This window comes from Ovis aries, chromosome 15, assembly GCF_016772045.2.
Source record: "Ovis aries strain OAR_USU_Benz2616 breed Rambouillet chromosome 15, ARS-UI_Ramb_v3.0, whole genome shotgun sequence".
Taxonomy (NCBI): Eukaryota; Metazoa; Chordata; class Mammalia; order Artiodactyla; family Bovidae; genus Ovis; species Ovis aries.
The window spans coordinates 1249307-1273504 of record NC_056068.1 but is presented as its reverse complement, the minus strand read 5'-3'; the positions used below and the strand labels follow the sequence as shown (position 1 = coordinate 1273504).

Genomic DNA, 24198 nt, shown 5'->3' with positions numbered 1-24198 from the left:
TAAAAATTAAGGTTAAAGAGGAAAGGGCTAAAACAAAGAACAAAGATTGCCAGTTGAACACTCATTAAGACTAAAGATCATCTGACTTTGGGCCCGGTTTAACACTGGTTTGTTTTTGTACCAGTATTGTCCAGGATACCTTTGTGAGCAGTGCCCAAGTACTCTGCAGGCATGCTTAGTTGGTTAGCATGTTAAACTCTTTTCAACTGCACGGACTGTAGCCCACCAGGCTCCTCTGTCCATGGGATTTCCCAGGTAAGAATACTGGGGTGGGTTGCCATTTCTTCCTCCAGTGTTTCTTCCCAACCCAGGTTTCAAACCCACATCTCCAGCATTGTAGGTGGATTCTTTACCATCTGAGCTATGAGGGAAGCCCCCAAGTAGTACTGGGGGAAAGTAAATTTCATTATTAAAGTCTATTCTAGAGAGTAACTCAAGCTACTAAAGAAACACTAGAGTCCACCTGAAAAATATGAGGAGGCTTCCAAATACAGAACACTCCTTAGGAAAAGGATGATAAAGCCTCTTTCTAATAGGGATATTCAATACTTCTTAATATAATAACAAATAAACATGGTTACAAAAATTTATACATGTTCCACATTGTGCAGGATATTTCAAAAATGTGATCAACTTAGAAACATTAACCTGTGGTGATAATCATATTAGATTATTAAGATATCTATAGTCAGTTTAGGAGAAGGTGACGACAGAGGATGAGATGGCTGGATGGCATCACTGACTCAGTGGACCGAGTCTGAGTGAACTCTGGGAGTTGGTGATGGACAGGGAGGCCTGGCGTGCTGCGATTCATGGGGTTGCAAAGAGTCGGACACGACTGAACAACTGAACTGAACTGAACTGATAGTCAGTTTAAGGTAATAGTAAGAGCATGGCCTCTAGGACAGGGCTGCCTTAACTGTGTGACCTTGGGGAGCTAACAACTTAATCATACTTCAAATTCTTCTGAAAATGAGGATACTAGTAGTACCTATGCCACCGAGTTATGAGAGGAACAACTAAGTTAACTGATGCAAAATATTAGCTGTTATCGGAGTAGGAAATGGCAACCCAGTCTAGTATTCTTGCCTGAAAAACTCCATGAACAGAGGAGCCTGGCGAGCTACAGCCCATGGGGTTGCATTGCAACTGAGCTCATTAGCTGTTACTATCATTTTAAGGAAAACAAGTTTCCTAAAATCGCATGCATTTCTAATTTACCATCAGCTTCCACATTGTCTCTGAGAAGACATGTAATATCATATTTCTATACTTCATCCTATTCATCTTTAAAGTATTCAGTTAACTTCTATCTCAAATTTACTGTGTTATCATAACTGGTTATACAATAGTGTGCTTCCTTTTGAATCTTGTCTCCAGGGACTTTACATTTCAATCATAATTCTCATTTTCCAAAAACATTATAAAAGGCATTTACCATGCACTGTGTACTTTTCTGCTATTTTTAATTTTATACACCCCAATATTCCTGTAAGTTTATAGCCCAATACTCCAGTGAGTTTGATCATAACACAAAATTATGAATGAGTGGCCTTATCTACAAGTGTAAATTATATAGACCTTCTAACTACATCTGTATGCATTTTTAAGTGAACTATATACTCATTTAGTAAAATATTATATATCATAAAAGATTCAGGTCATTATAAAATTGTCATTTGTTTTACTTCATAACAGGTACACATTTTTAAAAACACTGTTTTAACAGTAATTTTTAAAAATTGAAAACAGATCCCTAAAAAGCTAAGCAGTAGGCATAATTCCAACATAAAGAGTAGAGGACTGCCAATTCAAATGCTCACATGAATTTCTCATTTTGTTAACATGAAAACTTTATCAGGAAATAAGACTGCATGTTCATACCAAATTATTTCCATTTTTTGGCTAGATTTGGAAATAATTTCAGCTAAAAAATTCAGCTAATGATAATATTAATAAATAATACTAAATTCAGCTTAATAACAATTTAATTCAACAATAATAACTGAAAGCAGTGGACACTAATCAATTGTTGTTATTTAGTCTCTAGTGTCTAACTCATTGTAACCCCATGGACCATAGCCCACCAGGCTCCTCTGTCCATGGGATTTCCCAGTCAGGAATACTGGAGTGGGTTGCCATTTCCTTTTCCACGGGATCTTCCTGACTGAGAGATTGAATCTGCCTCTCTTGCACTGACAGGTGGATTCTTTACCACCAAGACACCAGGGAAGACTGACCTAATCATTACATATATGTTATTTCATTCAACTCTCATTAATGACTTTATGAGCTAGATCCTATTTGTCTTATCCTAATTTTTTACAAATAAAGACACTGAAGCATAAAGAGAAACTGAAGCATAAAGTTTAGTCTAATAAGTGGTAGAGCTAGAATTTAGATTTAGGGCATGTGCATAAAGAGGCCAAATACTTACCTATTATACTATACTGCTTCCTCTAGTGAAGAGGTGATATGAAGGATAAGGGAACAAAAAAGATTTCCTTGGAAGAAAAACTGAATTCAAAGGGAGGTGGAAAGAAACTAGTGGAATCTGAAACTGGGAGAGCATAAGGCCAGTTAGGGCCCCAGTGGAGGCTGAAGAATAACAACTTAGGTTACCTGAGAGAAGAAATGAAAAGAATACATGAAGACATATAGTCTAGTTAGGCAAAAAGCTAGTAAAAGGTGTAGTTCCCCTTGTCCTCAGTAAACTGTGATGTAGCACTGAGCCACTGCTCTCAAATTCAAAGCAGGAAACCCTAGAGAAACTGGTGTTTAGTGACTTTCACTGGAGGTCGAGTGGATAAGACTCTACGCTTCCAATGCATGGGGCATGGTTTGATCCCTCATCAGGGAATGAAGATACCGCATGCCACATAGGAGAGTCAAAAAAAAAAAAAAAAGGTGTTTAGTGAGTACTAGATATCAATAAACCTGCTGAATGAAGTGCAACCTATAAGATTTAATCTTGAGCAATAAGGGTATCATTTAATTATATGTTGGTAGTAAAACAAGAGTTAAATTAAGGATTAAAACCAGTATAAGTTAACTTGTATCTAGATGTTTTTATATCTTATATCTTGCTCTCTTTTTTCAAGTTTGTTAGAGATTTAAACTCTGCTTACTTAGAATTGCTTCTAAAACTGAACTTAATGTAAAATACTGCAATTAGGATTTAAGTTTATTGAAGTATGACTAGGAGGCCTGAAGATCAGGATGTCAGCAAGAGAAGTTTGCCTGTCTGATGAATAGGTCTCACAGGTATTATCTTCATACAGTTACCACAATACTAAGGTAATGTGTCTGACCCTTAACCACGAAGAATCAGAAACCCACTGTCATAGTGGATTCTAACAGTGTTATGACTAGTGCATTCTTTGGAGGATGATCTACTTGGGGAACTGAATTATACTCAGAATTAGAATCAAAACAAGTTGAGGGCTCTCCAGAAATGGCTGTGGAAGTACTTTTCCCCACTTTAGGACGATCCAGGCTAAAGAGAAGAGAAACTCTCTGCATTAGAGTACCTCTTCCCTGGACAATCCATGGAATACAACCCATATCCAAGATGTATTTTTTCTCAGATGCCTCATTTTCTTTGAGCTTGGCTTCCATTTCTGCTCAGTCTATCCTTTTCTCTTTTGCCAAATTATACAGTGCAGGGGACCTTCCAAACAAAACTGACCCCACATCAAAACAACTTTTTTTTTCCAGAACAATAAGGACTAATGTTTAACTTTGGGAAATCCTAGCCCGGGAAGACTTGAGGTTTAAAAAAGGTATTCTTATATTTTCATATTTAAAAAATCATTAGTTAATCTCGGTTCTAAGTATCTCTTTTTAAGTATTAAAGATTACTATTCCATGCTCTGTAGGGGAAAAATTGAGTTACAGTCATAAAAATAACTTAATTACTGGTATCATAAAATCTGAGGGATAGACAGACAAGGTAAAAGTACCTGAAAAAGTCACTGCATGCTGCTAACACACAACGATGACATGGGATTATTTCATCTTTCATGATTATTTTGAAATCATAAAAGATATTTTGTTCTCGAAAATTCTGTAGTATACTTAAGATTTTCTGTCCATGATCTTCTGACACAAGGAAGTTGTTTTTCTTCTCAGATGGAATTCCATTACATGAGCCTTTTTGATTGAAATCATATGAATTATCCATAGCCACTTCTATCTGTTCTTAGAACTAGAAGGAAAAAAAAAAAATCACTGATGTAGCAGAATCTTAATGAATTTTCAGATCTAAAATTCGCCCTTAGTGTAAATCACAAAAAAATGCTCATTAAAAACAATTATAATGGTAAATCTTGTCCCACACACTTGTTTTCATGACATTTAACAGTAAATTCCTTTTAAATTTTTATAAATGTTGAGCTCACTGAAATAAAAATGTTATTTATGAATAAAGTTTGAGGCTGTATAACTGCATTAAATAGTACAATTATGAATTATATTAAAAACTGATGTAGAACCTGACTACATGTCTAGTCTTGTTACATATAAGTGGTATCACTTTTATAAGCAGGTATCATTTGACTATCTATCCAACACACCCCTCTCTACTCCCATCCTTTTTCTTCAGATGTTAAAATGTTGATATTGAAGCACTGGTAGGTGTATTCTGGGATCACACTTTTAAAAAACAATTGGTTGAAAAAGAAAAAGGTGTTAAATTAACTGGTTATGGCCTTTAGCAAGGAAGGAAAAGTCAACATTGGTTCAAGCTGTCCTATTTCAAAGTAGGAAAGCCTTTTAAGTGGGGTCAGAAATCCAAGATAGTTGAAGGCCAGATTAACTGACTTTCCCAAACCGCAAATTTAGTTTTGAGCATTAAAGTTTATACCACGAAAAGCAAGAAAGCAGGAAACAGAAAGACAGTAAGACTGCGATCTAGGTGAGTCACAGAAATAGGAAACCTTGATTCCTTAGCATACTTCTGTTCCGGTTATTTACTGCTTTGCAAATCACCCCAAAACTTAGTGGTTTAAGACAACTTAGTCTCTGACAGTTCTGCAGGGTTAGATGGAGCTTCTTATTTGCAGGCTTTCATATGGTCAGTCACGTGGCAGCTCACCTGAAGGCCTGATTAACCTGGGTGAGAGGTCCAGTATGATTTCCTCACTCACATCTCCTTCAGATGGGATGGACAGCTAGAACAGACAGAGCTCTCTCCCCCTCTTGATGCACTCTATCCATCAGTTCAGTTCAGTTGCTCAGTAGGGTCTGACTCTTTGCGATCCCATGAATCGCAGCATGCCAGGCTTCCCTGTCCATCACCAACTCCTGGAGTTCACTCAAACCCATGTCCATCGAGTCAGTGATGCCATCCAGCCATCTCATCCTCTGTCGTCCCCTTGTCCTCCTGCCCCCAGTCCCTCCCAGCATCAGTCTTTTCCAATGAATCAACACTTCGCAGGAGGTGGCCAAAGCAATACTTCCTCATAGCATGGCAGTCTCAGGGTAGCTAGACTTCTTACATGGTAGCTGTGTTCTAGAGGAGGAGTTTCAAGCCCAGGTGAAAGCTAGATGATGGAGAAGTAGTCTGAATTGTCCTACAACATCAATCAAAGCTTCATTCTAAGACTGAGACAATCATCTCTGTTATCCAAAATAGTAAGCATGAGCCATGTATATCAATTTAAACTATTTAAAATTAAATAAAACTTAAAAGTTTAGTTCCTTGGTCTAGCCATATTTTAAGTAGTCCATAGTTATATGTAATATGATGGTTACTTTTATGTGTCAACTTGATTGGGCCATGGGGGTACCCAGATATTTGGCTAAACATTGTATCTGGGTATGTCTGTGAAGGTGTTTTTGGATGAGACTAATATCTGAATCAGCAGACTGAGGAAAGCAGGTTGCTTTACTTAATGTGAGTGGAACTCACTGAATCCATTAAAGGCCTGCAAAGAACAAAAGGTCCAGTAACAAAGAATTTTTTCTCTCTGCCAGACTGTCTTTAAGTTGGAGGATCAGACTTTTCCTTCCTTTGGACTAAAACTTGGATTACAACTTTACTGCTAGTTTTACTACTAGGACCAGTTTTCTGATGTTCGGAATACCTAGCTTCCATAAGCATACAAGCTAACTCTACAGAGTAAATCAATCTATCTTCCCTCCAATTGGCTGTTTTTCTGGAGAACACTAATACATGTGGCTAATGGTTACTGCAGTGTACTGTATTATATAGCAAATAAGGAGTATTTTCATCATCATAGAAAGTTACTGACTAGCTGATGTACTATAAAATAATGTGCCTGTGTTAAAGAGTGTGTGTGCACACATGTGCAGGAGGCAGTAATATGATGTAATTTGCAGTAACTTTAGAAAAATAAGTTACCTGCAGAGATGATTTTGTGAGCAGTGTTCTGAGTAAGGAGGGAGATATATTAAGAATGAAGGTGGGAGTGAACTTTGTGGAAATGAAACAATACATAAATCAAATAGGTAGAGATGAAAAAAGGGAAATTTTCAAAAACAGTATCTTTAAGGGTATAAAAAATGGATGCCCCTTTCTGCAGATTTAGGTACGGGATCATGACATATCATAAACTGAGGATTCCTGTAGTAAATTTCCATTTTCACTTCTGTGCCTGCTACATATGCTTTAATATATTGCCAGTATGCAAAGAGTTTCAAATTGGATGATTACAGGTCTTGGGAAGTAGAATTGTTTCTGATTCTGACAGCATGCCTCACTTTCTGTGTGCCTCACAGATTCGATGTTATTACCAAATGTTATAAATCTGAATTTAGGAAAATTCCAAAGTGGCCACTTACAAGCTGAAATATACAGTAATGATGAGAAATAGCTCTGGAAAAAAACATATTGAAGGAATGGCTTTAAATGTGAGTGTACAATAATTATGGTTTTACTCTAGCCAGGTCAAAGTTTTGTTTCCCAGTTGCTATTGTTTTCTCTCTGATCTCCATATCTTAGAACCTTACTGGTGTCGGTTCAGTTCAGTTCAGATGCTCAGTCGTGTCTGACTCTTTGGGACCCCATGAATCGCAGCACACCAGGCCTCCCTGTCCATCACCAACTCCCGGAGTACACCCAAACCCATGTCCATCGAGTCTGTGATGCCATCCAGCCATCTGATCCTCTGTCGTCCCCTTCTCCTCCTGCCCCGAATCCCTCCCACCATCAGAGTCTTTTCCAATGAGTCAGCTCTTCACATGAGGTGGCCAAAGTACTGGAGTTTCAGTTTTAGCCTCATTCCTTCCAAAGAAATCCCAGGGTTGATCTCCTTCACAATGGACTGGTTGGATCTCCCTGCAGTCCAAGGGACTCTCAAGAGTCTTCTCCAACACCACAGTTCAAAAGCATCAATTCTTCAGCGCTCAGCCTTCCTCACAGTCCAACTCTAACATCCACACATGACCACAGGAAAAACCATAGCCTTGACTAGACGGACCTTAGTCAGCAAAGTAATGTGTCTGCTTTTGAATATACTATCTAGGTTGGTCATAACTTTCCTTCAAAGGAGTAAGCGTCTTTTAATTTCATGGCTGCAGTCACCATCTGCAGTGATTTTGGAGCCCGCAAAAATAAAGTCTGACACTGTTTCCACTGTTTCCCTATCTATTTCCCATGAAGTGATGGAACCGATGTCATGATCTTCGTTTTCTGAATGTTGAGCTTTAAGCCAACCTTTTCACTCCTCTCTTTCACTTTCATCAAGAGGCTTTTAAGTTCCTCTTCACTTTCTGCCATAAGAATGGTGTCACTTGCGTATCTGAGGTTATTGATATTTCTCCTCGCAATCTTGATTCCAGCTTGTGTTTCTTCCAGTCCAGCATTTCTCATGATGTACTCTGCATATAAGTTAAATAAGCAAGGTGACAATATACAGCCTTGACGTACTCCTTTTCCTATTTGGAATCAGTCTGTTGTTCCATGTTACTGGTTTCAAATTTATAAGATCAAACAAAGCAGATGCAAGACATACAATATGAAGGAACAAATGGTGAATTTGTTCTGCCAATCTCCTTTAGAGACATGCTACAGGCATCTGATGGAACTTCAGTTGCTGACATATCATGAAAAAAAAAAAAAAATCACAAGAGAGAAGGGAGAGAAAGAAGGTCAAGTATCACTCATATTCATCATCAGCAACCACATCTATTCTGTGAGACAGTATCTCAAACTGTTTCTCTAACGTAGCCCATGGACCACCAAAGGTCCCTAAAACCCTCTCAGGAATCTGTGAAGTTAAAACTATTTTCATACAAATATTAAGTAGTTGCTTTTCTCACTATTCTGACACTTCCACTGATGGTACAAAAGAAATGTGAATGAAATTGCTGCCATCTAGGAATACACCTATTTATTGTATTCTTCACCCCAAGCACTCGGAAGGGGGAAAAAGTTAACTTCACTTAAAACTGTCCTTAGTGAAGTGCTAAAAATTCTGGATTTTATTAAAGCTTGCTCCTTAAGGATACATCTTTTTAATTCCGTGTGACAAAATGGGAAGCCCATATAGAGCACTTCTGCTACGTGCCCAAGAACTACGCCGTCTTGAGGAAAAGCACAGATGCAGCCACCATTTATACAGAATGTCAAAGGACAGACACACTCTGGCTATTCTATCTTGCGTATTTGGCAGATAAGCTCAAAAGTGAAGGAAGTGAGCCTGCCATTTTGAGGAAAAAAACTGAGACTATTTGTTGCCAATAAAATTGAGCTCACATACAAATAAACACAAAGAATGAAGTGTCATAAAAGGAGAAAGACAATAAAAAGATTGGGTTCCAAAGAAACGTAAGACAGAAAAGTTGTATTAGAGTTCTTCATAGAAAAAGAACCAATAAGCTATATATTTGGCTATAAGCCTATTTGTTATATACATAACTACTGTTATACGTGTGATATCTGTGTGGGTTGTGTGTGTATATGTATATGAGTGTATGTAAATATAGTATATATGTATATCAGTACAGTTGCTCAGTCGTGTCCGACTCTTTGCGACCCCATGAATTGCAGCATGCCAGGCCTCCCTGTCCATCACCAACTCTCAGAGTTTACCCAAACTCATGTCCATCGAGTCGGTGATGCCATTTAGCTATCTCATCCTCTGTCGTCCCCTTCTCCTCCTGCCTCCAATCCCTCCCAGCATCAGAGTCCTTTCCAATGAGTCAACTCTTTGTATGAAGTGGCCAAAGTATTGGAGTTTCAGCTTCTGTATCAGTCCTTCCAATGAACACCCAGGCCTAATCTCCTTTATGATGGGCTGGTTGGATCTCCTTGCAATCCAAGGGACTCTCAAGAGTCTTCTCCAACACCACAGTTCAAAAGCATCAATTCTTCGGCGCTCAGCTTTCTTCACAGTCCAACTCTCACACCCATACATGACCACTGGAAAATCCATAGCCTTGACTAGACAGACCTTTGTTGGCAAAGTAATGTGTCTGCTTTTGAATTTGCTATCTAGGTTGGCCATAACTTTCCTTCAAAGGCGTAAGCGTCTTTTAATTTCATGGCTGTAATCACTGTCTGCAGTGATTTTGGAGCCCCAAAAAACAAGTCTGACACTGTTTCCACTGTTTCCCCATCTATTTCCCATGAAGTGATGGGACCAGATTCCATGATCTTAGTTTTCTGAATGTTGAGCTTTAAGCCAACTTTTTCACTCTCCTCTTTCACTTTCATCAAGAGGCTTTTAGTTCTTCCTCACTTTCTGCCATAAGGGTGGTGTCATCTGCATATCTGAGGTTATTGGTATTGCTCCCGGCAATCTTGATTCCAGCTTGTGTTTCTTCCAGCCCAGCGTTTCTCATGATGTACTCTGCATATAAGTTAAATAAGCAGAGTGACAATATACAGCCTTGACATACTCCTTTTCCTATTTGGAAGTAGTCTGTTGTCATAAACATAATTGGTTCATAACATTGTGGAGGTCCCAAGATTATGGTTGGCTAGTCAGAGACTCAGAACAGCCAATGGTGTAGTTTTACTTTGAATCCAAAGGCCTAAGAACCAGGACAGCTGATGGTGTCAGTTCTACTCTGAAAGCTGGCAGGCTAGAAACCTAGGAAGAGATTACTTTTCAGTTCAAGGCCAAAGGCAGGAAATGACTAATGTTCTATTCAGGTTTTCAATTGATTGGATGAGGCCCACATGGATTAGAAGTGGCAGTAATTTACTCAGTCTATCTACTCAAGTGTTATTAATCTTATCCAGAAACACCCTCACAGGCATACCCAGAATAACCATTTGACCAAATGTCTGGGCACCCAGTGCCAAGCCATCACAACACTGCAAACAGTGCAACTGTGCAAATCCTAAGAATGTTGATAAATCCAATCTAGGATGCAAAAGAATATTCCAAGTTAAAGTGAGCTACAGAGAAAATCATCACAGTGGTGCAAATCTTTAAGACTGTTGAGGTTAATTCCCTAGTCGTCCAATGGTTAAGACTCTGTGCTTTCACTGTTGGGTTCTGGGTTCAATCCTTGGTGAGGAACTAAGATTTCCCCAAGCCGTATGTTATGGCCAAACAAAACAACAAAAAAGAATGTTGGTAACATCTGATCAAGAATTGAAAAAATATTCCAAGTCAGAGTAGGGTACAAAATATGTGTACCAATAATTATATATGGCTATTGTCCCAATGGTAATTCTTTACCTCACAAGGGATACTTCACTCATTTGTAAAACTATGTTGATAAAACATGCATGTTTTTCCTCCTTGTCTAATAACTACGAGATCATACTGTCCCAGAGCTATGACATAATACGAAATAGAAAAGGGGCTCTGGAATAGGATGGGCTTCCCTGGTGGCTCAGACTATAAAGAATATGCCTGCAATGCAGGAGACCCAGGTTTGATTCCTGGGTCAGAAAGATCTCCTGGAGAAGGAAATGGCAACCCACTCCAATATTCTTGCCTGGAAAATTCTGTGAACAGAGCAGACTGGTGGGCTAAAGTCCACAGAGTTGCAAACAGCTGGGAAACAACTGAGCAACTAACACACACAGAATAGGATAGATTTGAGTTCCAATCTTGGCTGTGTAATATACTTGTGATATACTTGAGGCAAGCAACTACTAATCTTTGAGTCTCATTTTCTTCATTTGTAAAATAAGGATAAATTTTATTTATCTAGTTGTGTTGCTGAGATTAAAAAATAATACATAATTTAGCATTTACCATGTGCTAAATGAAAGTTAGTGTGTGCATGTGTGCTTACTCACTCAGTTGAGTTCCAATCTTTGTGACCCAGGGACTGTTAAGTCATGAGGCTCCTCTGTCCATGGGCTTTTCCAGGCAAAAATCCTGGAGTAGGTTGCCATTTTCTCCCCCAGGGGATCTTCTTGACCCAGGGATCACACCTGGGTCTCCTGCATTGCAGCTGTATTCTTAATCATCTGAGCCACCAGGGAAGCCAGTTTTCCATTAGAAGTCCACTTAAAAGTCAAAAAATCATTTAAACGACATTAATCAAAATGTTTATAAGCTGATGGGGGGAGGAGAGTAGAAACAGTTAATAATTCCTGCTGCTGCTGCTGCTAAGTCACTTCAGTCGTGTTCAACTCTGTGTGACCCCAGAGATGGCAGCCTACCAGGCTCCTCTGTCCCTGGGATTCTCCAGACAAGAACACTGGAGTGGGTTGCCATTTTCTTCTCCAGTGCAGCAGAGTGAAAAGTGAAAGTGAAGTCGCTCAGTGATGTCCAACTCTTCGTGATCCCATGGACTGTAGCCCACCAAGCTCCTCCGTCTATGGGATTTTCCAGGCAAGAGTACTGGAGTGGGGTGCCACTGCCTTCTCTAATAATTCCTAGAACTTAAGAAAAAAAAGATGTCGTTTTCATTATTGGGGACTGGAATGCAAAAGTAGGAAGTCAAGAAACACCTGGAGTAACAGGCAAATTTGGCCTTGGAATATGGAGTGAAGCAGGGAAAAGGCTAATAGAGTTTTCCCAAGAGAATGCACTGGTCAGAGCAAACACCCTCTTCCAACAACACAGGAGAAGACTCTACAGAGGGACATCACCAGATGGTCAACACCAAAATAAGACTGATTATATTCCTTGCAGCCAGAGATGGAGAAGCTCTATACAGTCAGCAAAAACAAGACCAGGAGCTGACTGTGGCTCAGATCATGAACTCCTTATTGCCAAATTCAGACTTAAATTGAAAAAAGTAGGGAAAACCACTAGACAATTCAGGTATGACCTAAATTAAATCCCTTACGACTATACAGTGAAAGTGAGAAACAGATTTAAGGGAATAGATCTGATAGAGTGCCTGATGAACTATGGACAGAGGTTCGTCACACTGTACAGGAGACAGGGATCAAGACCATCCCCATGGAAAAGAAATGCAAAAAGTAAAATGGCTGTCTGAGGAGACCTTACAAATAGCTGTGAAAAGATGAGAAGTGAAAAGCAAAGGAGAAAAGGAAAGATATAAGCATCTGAATGCAGAGTTCCAAAGAATAGCACGGAGAGATACGATAGCCTTCCTCAGTGATCAATGCAAAGAAATAGAGGAAAAGAACAGAATGGGAATGACTAGAGATCTCTTCAAGAAAATTAGAGATACCAAGGGAACATTTCATGCAAAGATGGGCTCGATAAAGGACAGAAATGGTATGGACCTAACAGAAGCAGAAGATATTAAGAAGAGGTGGCAAGAAATACACAGAACTGTACAAAAAGGATCTTCACGACCCAGATAATCACGATGATGTGATCACTCCCCTAGAGCCAGACATTCCGGAATGTGAAGTCAAGTGGGCCTTAGAAAGCATCACTATGAACAAAGCTAGTGGAGGTAATGGAATTCCAGGTGAGCTATTTCAAATCCTGAATGATGATGCTGTCACAGTGCTGCACTCAATATGCCAACAAATTTGGAAAACTCAGCAGTGACCACAGGACTGGAAAAGGTCAGTTTTCATTCTAATCCCAAAGAAAGGCAATGCCAAAGAATGCTCAAACTACTGCACAATTGCATTCATCTCACATGCTAGTAAAGTAATGCTCAAAATTCTCCAAGCCAGGCTTCAGCAATACGTGAACTGTGAACTTCTCAATGTTCAGGCTGGTTTTAGAAAAAGCAGACTAACCAGAGATCAAATTGCCAACATCTGATGGATCATTGAAAAAGCAAGAGAGTTCCAGAAAAACATCTATTTCTGCTTTATTGACTATGCCAAAGCCTTTGACTGTGTGGATCACTATAAACTGTGGAAAATTCTGAAAGAGATGGGCATACCAGACCACATGACCTGCTTCTTGACAAACCTGTATGCACGTGAGGAAGCAACAGTTAGAACTGGACATGGAACAGACTGGTTCCAAACAGGAAAAGGAGTACAGCAAGGCTGTATATTGTCACCCTGCTTACTAAAGTTCTATGCAGAGTACATCATGAGAAACGCTGGGCTGGAGGTAGCACAGGCTGGAATCAAGATTGCCGGGAGAGGTTATATCAATAACCTCAGATATGCAGATGACACCACCCTTATGGCAGAAAGTGAAGAGGAATTAAAAAGCCTCTTGATGAAAGGGAAAGAGGAGAGTGAAAAAGCTGGCTTAAAGCTAAATATTCAGAAAATTAAGGTCATGGAATCTGGTCCCATCACTTCATAGGAAATAGATGGGGAAACAGTGTCAGACTTTATTTTGGGGGGCTCCAAAATCTGCAGATGGTGATTGCAGCCATGAAATTAAAAGACGCTTACTCCTTTGAAGGGAAGTTATGACCAACCTAGATAGCATACTAAAAACAGAGACATTACTTTGCCAACAAAGGTCGGTCTAGTCAAGGCTATGGTTTTCCCAGTGGTCATGTGTGGATGGGAGAATTGGACTGTGAAGAAAGCTGAGCACTGAAGAATTGATGCTTTTGAACTGTTGTGTTACAGAAGACTCTTGAGAGTACCTTGGACTGCAATGGAGATCCAATCAGTCCATTCTAAAGGAGATCAGTCCTGGGTGTTCTTTGGAAGGAGTGATGCTAAAGCTGAAACTCCAATACTTTGGCCACCTCATGCGAAGGTGACGTTTCCATGACTCACTGGAAAAGATTCTGATGCTAGGAGGGATTGGGGGCAGGAGAAGAAGGGGAAGACAAAGGATGAAATGGCCGGATGGCATCACTGATTCGATGGACATGAGTTTGAATGAACTCCAGGAGTTGGTGATGGATAGGGAGGCCTGGCATGCTGCAGTTCATGGGGTCACAAAGAGTCGGACATGACTGAGCAACTGACCTGAACTGAGAGCTTAAGAGAAAGTTGAGCATAAGAGCTATCACTGCAGAGTAGTTTTATATGGAGTAACAATGAAAGAGTAGAGAGAGAGCTGGTAGAGACACGAACCAGCCTTCTCTTTCTGACTCCATGATGACGGAAAAGAATACTCATAGGGATGAGCCAGGGAGTACTTACACACAAAAGGGGAGCATAACAAAGCAAATCACCACCAAGACTGGCACTAGGCAGACAGACATGGGTTAATGTGGTGCAAAGGATCAAAGTATTTTCTCAACAACACAATGAGGCCAAGGTGTTATTCTTGGCTTGTTTCTCAAGTTCAGCAATGGGCTGAAGCATCCTTACTCTATAATAACAATATAGGGTTTCTCCCCCCATAACTCTATTAAAATTTTTTCTAATTCTCATCTAGATGAATAGCTACTATACTCTCCAAGTCAGACAACAGGAAGTCATATTTCACCAATAATACACACTCATTTTAAAACCAGTTCTTTCCCTATCTGTCATTCTTTTAGTTGAGGCTCTCATTACTCTCACTTGGGGTTGGACTGGGGTTGAATTGCCCCAACAGCCTCCATACTAATATTCCTTATTCTATAAACTTTTATTTGAATCTTCTAGTTTTCAAACCTGCACATACATTGGGAATATAAGATAAATGAGGTACAGGATTCCTGCTCTTACAGGTTTATAGGCTAGTGTGGTGAGAAATAAGTAAACTGTGAAAGTTAGTCACCCAGTTTTGTCCAAATTTTGCAACCCCGTGAACTATATGTAGCCTGCCAGGCTCCTCTGTTCATGGGATCAGGCAAGAATATTGGAGTGGGTAGCCATTCCCCTCCAGGGGATCTTCCTGAAACACGTCTTGAACCCTGGTCTCCTGCATTGCAGGCGGATTCTTTACCATCTGAGCCAGGAGTGAAGCCCCAGGTAAACTGTACAAGGGTCATAATAGCGATATGAGCAAGTACTACGGATGCAGAGAGGAAGAACAACATTCAGACTTGCTTCAAGAGTGGAGAGGACAGAGTAGAGAGGGGAGGACTGAGGAAACCATTCTGATGAGTATGGTACTTGAGCTGTTAAGAAAAATGGTTATCAAAGAAGATGAGACCAACATTTCTAAGAGAAAAAAATTAAGTTGTAAGTGCAAAGGCATGGATAAAAGAGTTATTATGGCCCTATGGAGAAAAACAAAGTTGAGGACAGGGGACAGGATAAAAGAAAGCTTAAGTGGTAAACAGGGTGTTTACCTCATGAAAGGGGGTGTGGGTTTCACTCTATAGGTAATACGGAACATACAGTAAACTTTTAAGGATTGGCATCATACCACTGGATTTACATTTAGAAATTCTGCTAAGAATACAGCAGTAAGTAACAAAGATGAGGTTCTTATGCTCACGGAGTTTACTATCTAATGAGACAGATATGCATATGCAGCGGCACTGGTAATGAGTATCAACTTTTTAAAATCCACTTTAATGAAAAACTAATTTTGTTAAGTCACTGAAATGCAGCTATTATAGCAAATAGGGTCGTTTTTTTAAATTTTATTTATTTCTGGCTGTACCAGGTCTTCACTGCTGCGCACAGGCTATCTTTGGTTGCAGTGACTGGGGGCTCAGTAGTTGCAGTACACAGGCTCTAGAGTACAGGCTCAGCAGCTGTTGAGCACAGGCTTAGCTGCTTCTTGGTAGGCAGAATTTTACAGGACTAGGGATTGACCCTATATCCCCTGCATTGGCAGGCAGCTTCTTAACTACTGAGCTCCTACATAAAACCCAAATAGGATTATCTTAACTGAGGAGTATTAATTTTAATCTCAGTAACTCATTAAACATATTTATTAATCTAAATATTTATCTGTTGATTCTTAACTTTTTGGTTTAATGCATAAAAAACATATCATTTGTAAATATTGAGATTGCTTTTTTTGTATTATTTTTTTACCAATTTCCTTTTTTTGTACAGTAGTAGCTAAGACCTCCTGAACACTGATGAATAAAAGCAACATGGGTTGCAATACTTTTAAAAATGCATGTAAGAATTAAAGATTTTAAAATTTAAAAAATAAAAAACTAAAATTAAAAAAAAATAAAAATAAAAATAAAAATATCTCTATATAAGCGTGTATATCTAATTTACACCTAATTACTTATACTGTTATTATATAAATATATAAATAATCTGGAACTTGTATTAGAGTAAGTCTAAATTACTGAAGCTAATAGTTCATAGATAAGAAGTGAATACAATGATATATACACATAGTGATTTTTATTTCTATGACTAGTAATATAAGTAAAATGGCTTTATTGGAAATTTTCAAGTATTGACATAATAATACATTAGTATTACACAAGGGTATTCACTTTTGCAATGTGCCTAAAAGTTAAAACTCTGTATGTTTACTCTATGTACAGTGGTTAAGCAGAGAAGTTGAAATGTCCTATTTGGTCAATTTGGCTTGAATAAATTTCTGTATGTAGACTTTACTTAATCAAAAATTACAAGCACTATCATACACAAAGGGCCCTGGAAAATATATGAAAGGGAAAGAGGGAACTAATCCACAAGATAACTAAATCCACTGAAATTAATAAAAATCAATCAAAGAAGACATGTAGAATTTCTAGAGAAGCGTGTTAAGGATAGAACACCAAGGATAATTAACCTTAAGGGATAGACAATCTAAGCTGAAGAATTATTTATGCAGCATCTGCCACATACCAGGTGACAGCCTAGATGGAAAGAAAATATGAGAAATATTATCTGTAGAAGACACAGGCGAAAAGTTCTAGAGCTGAGAAAAACACATAAAAAGAACAGGGACAGAAATGGAGGAAAATTAATTTGGAGAGATGGTGGAAGCCATGGGAGGAGAATTTCAAAAATGAAGTAGCTCCCACATCATCAAAGGCTGAAAAAGTTTAAGTAAGGCAAGGACTGAAAAGAAGTCACTGATGATTTGAGGGTGGGATAGGGAGAGGCCAGATTACAGTGGTTTTAAGAGAGGATAATGAACGTATTTTATATAATTTTTTTTTTTTTAGGTTCAGTGAGGTTGGAACTAGAGAACCATGTAGATTCTAAGGAATTTTATTTTGCTTAGATGGGAGAAATTTAAGCATGCAAATACACTGAGAAGAAAGGGGGGAAAAGTGGAGGAAATTTTTTGATAATGATTATAACAATCTAAATTCAGCACTTTTTATTGTTATTCTTCAGTCAAAAGTTGAATCTGACACTTTGCAACCACACGGAATACAGAACTCCAGACTTCCCTGTCCTTCACTATCTCCCACACTTTGCTCAAATTCATATGCAAAAAAAAAAAAAAATTCATATGCAGTGAGTCAGTGATGATACCTAACCAACTCATCCTCTGCTGCCCCCTTCTGCTCCTGCTGTCAACCTTTCCCAGCATCAGTGTTTTGTCCAGTAAGTCAGCTTTCCCATCAGGTGACCAAAGTATTGAAGCTTCAGCTTCAATATCAGTCCTAATGAATATTCAGGATTGATTTCCTTTAGGATTGACTGGTCTGATCTCCTTGCTGTCCAAGGGACTCTCAGGAGTCTTCTCCAGCACAATTTAAAAGCATCAATTTTTCAGTGATCAGCCTTCTTTACAGTCCAAGTCTCACATCTGGACATGACTACTGGAAAAATCATAGCTTTGACTAGATATCTTTTGCTGGCAAAGTGATGTCTATGCTTTTTTAATATGCTGACATGGTTTGTGACAGCTTTTCTTACAAGGAGCATCTTTTCATTTCATGGCTGCAATCTCAGTCCACAGAGATTTTGAAGCCCAAGAAAATAAAACTTGTCAGTGCCTCTACTTTTTCCCTCTATCTGCCATGAAGTGATGGGACCAGAAGCCATGTTCTTAGGTTTTTCGAATGTTGAGTTCAAGCCAGCTTTTTCACTCTCCCCTTTCACCTTATCAAGAGGCTCTTTAGTTCCTCTTCACTTTCTGTCATTAAGGGTGGTATCATCTGCATACCTGAAGTTGCTGACGTTTCTCCACGGAATCTTGATTCCAGTTTGTAAGTCATCCAGCCCACCATTTCCTATGATGTAGTCTGCATAGAAGTTAAATAACCAGAGACATACAGACTTGTCCTGTTCCTTTCCCAAATTTACATCAGTTAGTTGCTCACTGTCTGGTTCTAACTGTTGCTTCTTGATCTGCATACAGGTTTCGTAGGAGACAGGTAAGGTGGTCTGGTATTCCTATATCTGTAAGAATTTTCAACAGTTTGTTGTGATCTATACAGTCAAAGGCTTCATAGCCAAAGAAGATGTGTGTGTGTTTTCCCTGGAATTCCCTGGCCTTCTCCATGATCCAACAAATGCTGGAGATTTAATCTCTGGTTTCTCTGCCTTTTCTAAATGCAGCTTGTACATCTTGAAGTTCTGGGTTCATGTACTGATGAAGCCTACCTTGAAGGATTTTGAGCAGAACCTTATTTTATTAGCATGTAAAATAAGCACATCTGTACAGTAGTCTGAACCTTCTTTGGCTGCCCTTCTTTGGGGTTGCAATGAAAACTGACCTTTTCCAGTCCCAGGGCCACTGCAGAGTTTTTCAAATTTGCTGACATGTTGAGTGCAGCACTTTAGCACCATCAACTTTTAGGATCTGAAATAGCTCAGCTGGAATTCCATCACCTCCACTAGATTTGTTCATAGTGATGCTTCCTAAGACCCACTTCACTTCACACTCCAGGATGTCTGACTCCAGGTGAGTGACCACACCATTGTGGTTATCTGGGTCACTAAGATCTTTTTTGTACAGTTCTGCGTATTCTTGCCACCTCTTCTTAATATCTTTTGTTTCTGTTATGCCCTTACCGTTTTTGTCCTTTATTGTGTCCATCCTTATATGAAATGCCCCCTTGATATCTTCAATTTTCTTGATGAGATCTCTTTTCCATTCGATTATTTCTTTACACTGTTTATTTAGGAAGGCCTTCTTAACCCTCCTTGCTATTTTCAAGAACTCTGCCTTCAGTTAGGTATATCTTTCCCTTTCTCCTTTGCCTTTCACTGCTTTTTGTATAGCCTCCTCAGACAACCACTTTGCCTTCTTGCATTTCTTTTTCTCTGGGATGGTTTTAGTCTCTGCCGCCTGTACAGTGCTACGAACTTCTGTCCATAGTTCTTCAGGTATTCTACCTACCAGACCTTATCTCCTGAATCTATTTGTCATCTCCACCATATGATTTAGGTCATACCTCACTGGGCTAGTAGCTTCTCCTACTTTCTTCTATTTAAGCCTGCATTTTGCAATAAGTAGCTCATGATCTAGCCACAGTTAGCTCCATGTCTTGCTTTTGCTGTATGTATAGAGCTTCTCTACCTTTGGCTGCAAAGAATATAATCAATCTGCTTTAGTTACTGACTATTTGGTGATGTCCATGTGTAGAGTCATCTTTTGTGCTTTGGAAGAAGATGTTTGCTATGAGCATGTCTTAACAAAACTGTCAGCCTTTGCCCTGCTTCATTTTGCACTCCAAGGCCAACTTGCCTGTTACTTCAGGTATCTCTTGAATTCCTACTTTTGAATTCCAATCTCCAGTGATGAGAATCACATCTCTTTTTTTTTTTTTTTTTTGGTGTGAGTTCTAGAAAGTCTTGTAGGTCTTCACAGAACTGGTCAACTTCAGCTTTTCAGTATTAGTGGCTGAGGCACAGATTTGGATTGCTGTAATATTGGTCTGCCTTGGAAACAAACCGAGAACATCCTATTGTTTTTGAGATTGCACCCAAGTACTGCATTTCAGACTCTCTTGTTGACTTGACCAAGTCCAATTTACCTTGACTGATGGCCCTAACTTTCCATGTTCCTAAGCAATGTACTGTTCATTGGACTTACTGTCACCACCAGAGACGTCTACAACTGACTGTCGACCCAACGACTTCATTCTTTCTGGAGCTATTAGTAATTACCCTGTGCTCTTCCCCAGTAGCCTACTGGACACCTTATGACCTGGGGGACTCATCTTTCAGTGTCGTATCTTTTTGCCTTTTCATACTGTTCATGGGGTTCTCACATCAAGAATACTGGAGTGGTGTGCCATTCCTTCCTCCACTGGACTACATTTTATCAGAACTATTCACTATGACCCATCCATCTTAGGTGACCCTGCATGGCCTGGCTCATACTTTCATTGAGTTACGCTAGCCCCTTCACCATAAGGCAGTGATCCAAGAAGGGGAATTAAGAACTTACATCCCTATCAATGCAGATCTTTTTTTTTTTTTAATTTTAGTTTTTTATTTTTTAAATTTTAAAATCTTTAATTCTTACATGCACAATGCAGATCTTTTTGGACCGTTAAAGTAATAAACTAGAGAAAAATACTATCGGGTAAAACTCCACTTTCTGTTAACATGTAAACATTAATAAACAAATGAATGATTAGAGACTCAAATTTCATAGTTTGTGATATAACAGACCTGACAGTATTAAATTTTATAATTAGCAATTTATAGAGCTATTTTATTCAATATTCATAATACTTTAACAGTTTTCCAAAATGGGAAATTGAAGCCAAGTTAAACAATAAGATTTAGACACAAAACTAACAGAACTATGCTTGCTTCACTCAAAGTCCATGGTATTTTCAATACTATTTTGACCCTGGATTTTAATATTAAATGAAAGCTCACAAAGTATTTTATTGCTCAAAATATCCAAATATAAATGTACTGGCCAAAAGTTACCGTGACAATTTAAGGTCATTTTGAATAAGAAAGACATATATGATGATAATAAGAGCTAACATTTAGTCAGTACCATGTGTCAAAGTTATGGTTTTTCTAGTAGTCATGGATGGATGTGAGAGTTGGACCATAAAGAAGGCTGAGCACTGAAGAATTGATGCTTTTGAACTACAGTGTTGAAGAAAATTCTTGAGAGTCCCTTGGACTGTGAGATCAAACCAGTTAATCCTAAAGGATATCAATCCTGAGTATTCATTGGAAGGACTGATGCTGAAGCTCCAGTACTTCGGCCACCTGACGTGGAGAACTGACTCGCTGGAAAAGACCCTGATGCTGGGAAAGACTAAAGGCAGGAGGAGAAGGGGATGACAGAGGATGAGATGGTTGGATGTCATCACTGACTCAATGGACATGAATTTATGCAAGCTCTAGGAATTGGAGATGGACAAGATCCCTTGTGTACTGCAGTCCATGGTGTCCCAAAGAGTCGGACAGGACTGAGCAACTGAACTGATCTTGAAAGAGCTTCAATGAACAATTACAAGTATATTTTACATTGTTGTTTAGATCTTAAGTTCTTTCTGACACTTCTGTGACCCCATAGACTGTATCCTGCCAGGCTCCTCTGTCTATGGGATTTCCCAGGCAAGAATACTGGGGTGGGTTGCCATTTCCTTCTCCAGAGGAACATTAGAACCCAGGGAATGAACCTGTGTCTCCTGTATGGCAGGCAGATTCTTTTTTTTTTTCTTTTAATATAAATTTATTTATTTTTATTGAAGGCTAATTACTTCACAATATTGTATTGGTTTTGCCATATATCAACATTAATCCACCATGGGTGTACACATATTCCCCATCCTGAACCCCCCTCCCACCTCCCTCCCCATACCATCCTTCTGGGTCATCCCAGTGCACCACCCCCAAGCATCCTGTATCCTGCACTGAACCTGGACTGGCGACTCGTTTCTTATATGATATTACACGTTTCAATGCCCTTCTCCCAAATCATCCCACTCTCACCCTCTCCTATAGACTCCAAAAGTCTGTTCTATACATCTGTGTCTCTTTTGCTGTCTCGCATACAGGGTTATAGTTACCATCTTTCTAAATTCCATATATATGCGTTAGTATATTGTATTGGTATTTTTCTTTCTGGCTTACTTCACTCTGTATAATAGGCTCTAGTTTCATTCATCTCATTAGAACTGATTTAAATGTATTCTTTTTAATGGCTGAGTAATACTCCAGTGTGTCTATGTACCACAGCTTTCTTATCCATTCATCTGCTGATGGACATCTAGATTGCTTCCATGTCCTGGCTATTATAAACTGTGCTGTGATGAACACTGGGGCACATGTGTCTCTTTCAATTCTGGTTTACTCGGTGTTTATGCCCAGCAGTGGGATTGCTGGGTCATAAGGCAGTTCTATTTGTACTTTTTTAAGGAATCTTCACACTGTTCTCCATAGTGGCTGTACTAGTTTACATTCCCACTAACAGTGTCAGAGGGTTCCCTTTTCTCTACACCCTCTCCAGCATTTATTGCTTGTAGACTTTTAGATCCCAGCCACTCTGACTGGTGTGAAATGGTACCTCATTGTGGTTTCGATTTGCATTTCTCTGATAATGAGTCATGTTGAGCATCATATCATGTGTTTGTTAGCCATCTGTATGTCTTCTTTGGAGAAATGTCTTCTTAGTTATTTGGCCTATTTTTGATTGGGTCGTTTATTTTTCTGGAATTGAGCTGCAGGAGTTGCTCGTATATTTTTGAGATTAGTTGTTTGTCAGTTTCATTTGCTATTATTTTCTCCTATTCTGAAGGCTGTCTTTTCACCTTGCTTATAGTTTCCTTTGTTGTGCAGAAGCTTGTAATTTTAATTAGGTTCCATTTGTTTATTTTTGCTTTTATTTCCAGTATTCTGGGAGGTGGGCCATAGAAGATCCTGCTATGGTTTATGTCAGAGAGTGCTTTGCCTATGTTCTCCTTTAGGAGCTTTATAGTTTCTGGTCTTCCATTTAGATCTTTAATCCATTTTGAGTTTATTTTTGTGTATGGTGTTAGAAAGTGATCTAGTTTCATTCTTTTACAAGTGGTTGACCAGCTTTCCCAGCACCATTTGTTAAAGAGACTGTGTTTTCTCCATTGTATATTCTTGCCTCCTTTGTCAAAGATAAGGTGGCCATAGGTGTGTGGATTTATCTCTGGGCTTTCTATTTTGTTCCACTGATCTATATTTCTGTCTTTGTGCCAGTACAATACTATCTTGATGACTGTGGCTTTGTAGTAGAGCCTGAAGTCAGGCAAGTTGATTCCTCCAGTTCCATCCTTCTTTCTCAAGATTGCTTTGGCTATTCGAGGTTTTTTGTATCTCAATACAAATTGTGAGATTATTTGTTCTAGAAGGAAATGGCAACCCACTCCAGTGTTCTTGCCTGGAGAATCCCAGAGATGGGGGAGCCTGGTAGGCTGCTGTCTATGGGATTGCACAGAGTCAGACACGACTAAAGCGACTTAGCAGCAGCAGCAGCAGCTCTGTGAAAACTACTGCTGGTAGCTTGATAGGTACTACATTGAATCTATAGATTGTTTTGGGTAGTATACTCATTTTCACTATGTTGATTCTTCCGATCCATGAACATGGTATATTTCTCCATCTATTAGTGTCCTCTCTAATTTCTTTCACCAATGTTTTGTAGTTTTCTATATATAGGTCTTTAGTTTTTTTAGGTAGATATATTCCTAAGTATTTTATTCTTTTTGTTGCAATGGTGAATGGAATTGTTTCCTTAATTTCTCTATTTTCTCATTGTTCGTGTATAGGAATGCAAGCGATTTCTGTGTGTTGATTTTATATCCTGCAACTTTACTATATTCATTGATTAGCCCTAGTAATTTTCTGATGGAGTCTTTAGGTTTTCTATGCAGAGGATCATGTCTTCTGCAAACAGTGAGTTTTACTTCTTTTCCAATTTGGATTCCTTTTATTTCTTTTCCAGCTCTGATTGCTGTGGCCAAAACTTCCAGAACTATACTGAATAATAGCAGTGAAAGTGGGCACCCTTGTCTTGTTCCTGACTTTAGGGGATATGCTTTCAATTTTTCACCATTGAAGATAATGTTTGCTGAGGGTTTGTCATATATAGCTTTTATTTTGTTGAGGTATGTTCCTTCTGTTCCTGCTTTCTGGAGAGTTTTTATCAT

The 24198-nt window shown here is 39.0% G+C and overlaps 1 protein-coding gene across 7 annotated transcripts in view; it reads right to left on the bottom strand.

Moving 5' to 3' along the window:
- The window catches only part of KBTBD3 (kelch repeat and BTB domain containing 3), a 73271-nt gene that overhangs the window by 8238 nt on the left and 40835 nt on the right, over positions 1-24198 (bottom strand). For 2 of the 7 annotated variants that reach the window (XM_060399615.1, XM_012095285.5), the window contains exons 2-3: positions 11225-11815; positions 3963-4207 (exon numbers count right to left, since the gene is read on the bottom strand). In XM_060399615.1, the coding sequence (XP_060255598.1) occupies positions 3963-4183 (221 nt within the window). In that variant the 5' untranslated portion in view covers positions 4184-4207; positions 11225-11815. Of the gene's footprint in view, positions 1-3962; positions 4208-5095; positions 11179-11224; positions 11816-24198 lie in introns of those variants that run through there. The other 5 variants (XM_060399616.1, XM_004015958.6, XM_060399614.1 and 2 more) reach the window with 4 other exon arrangements.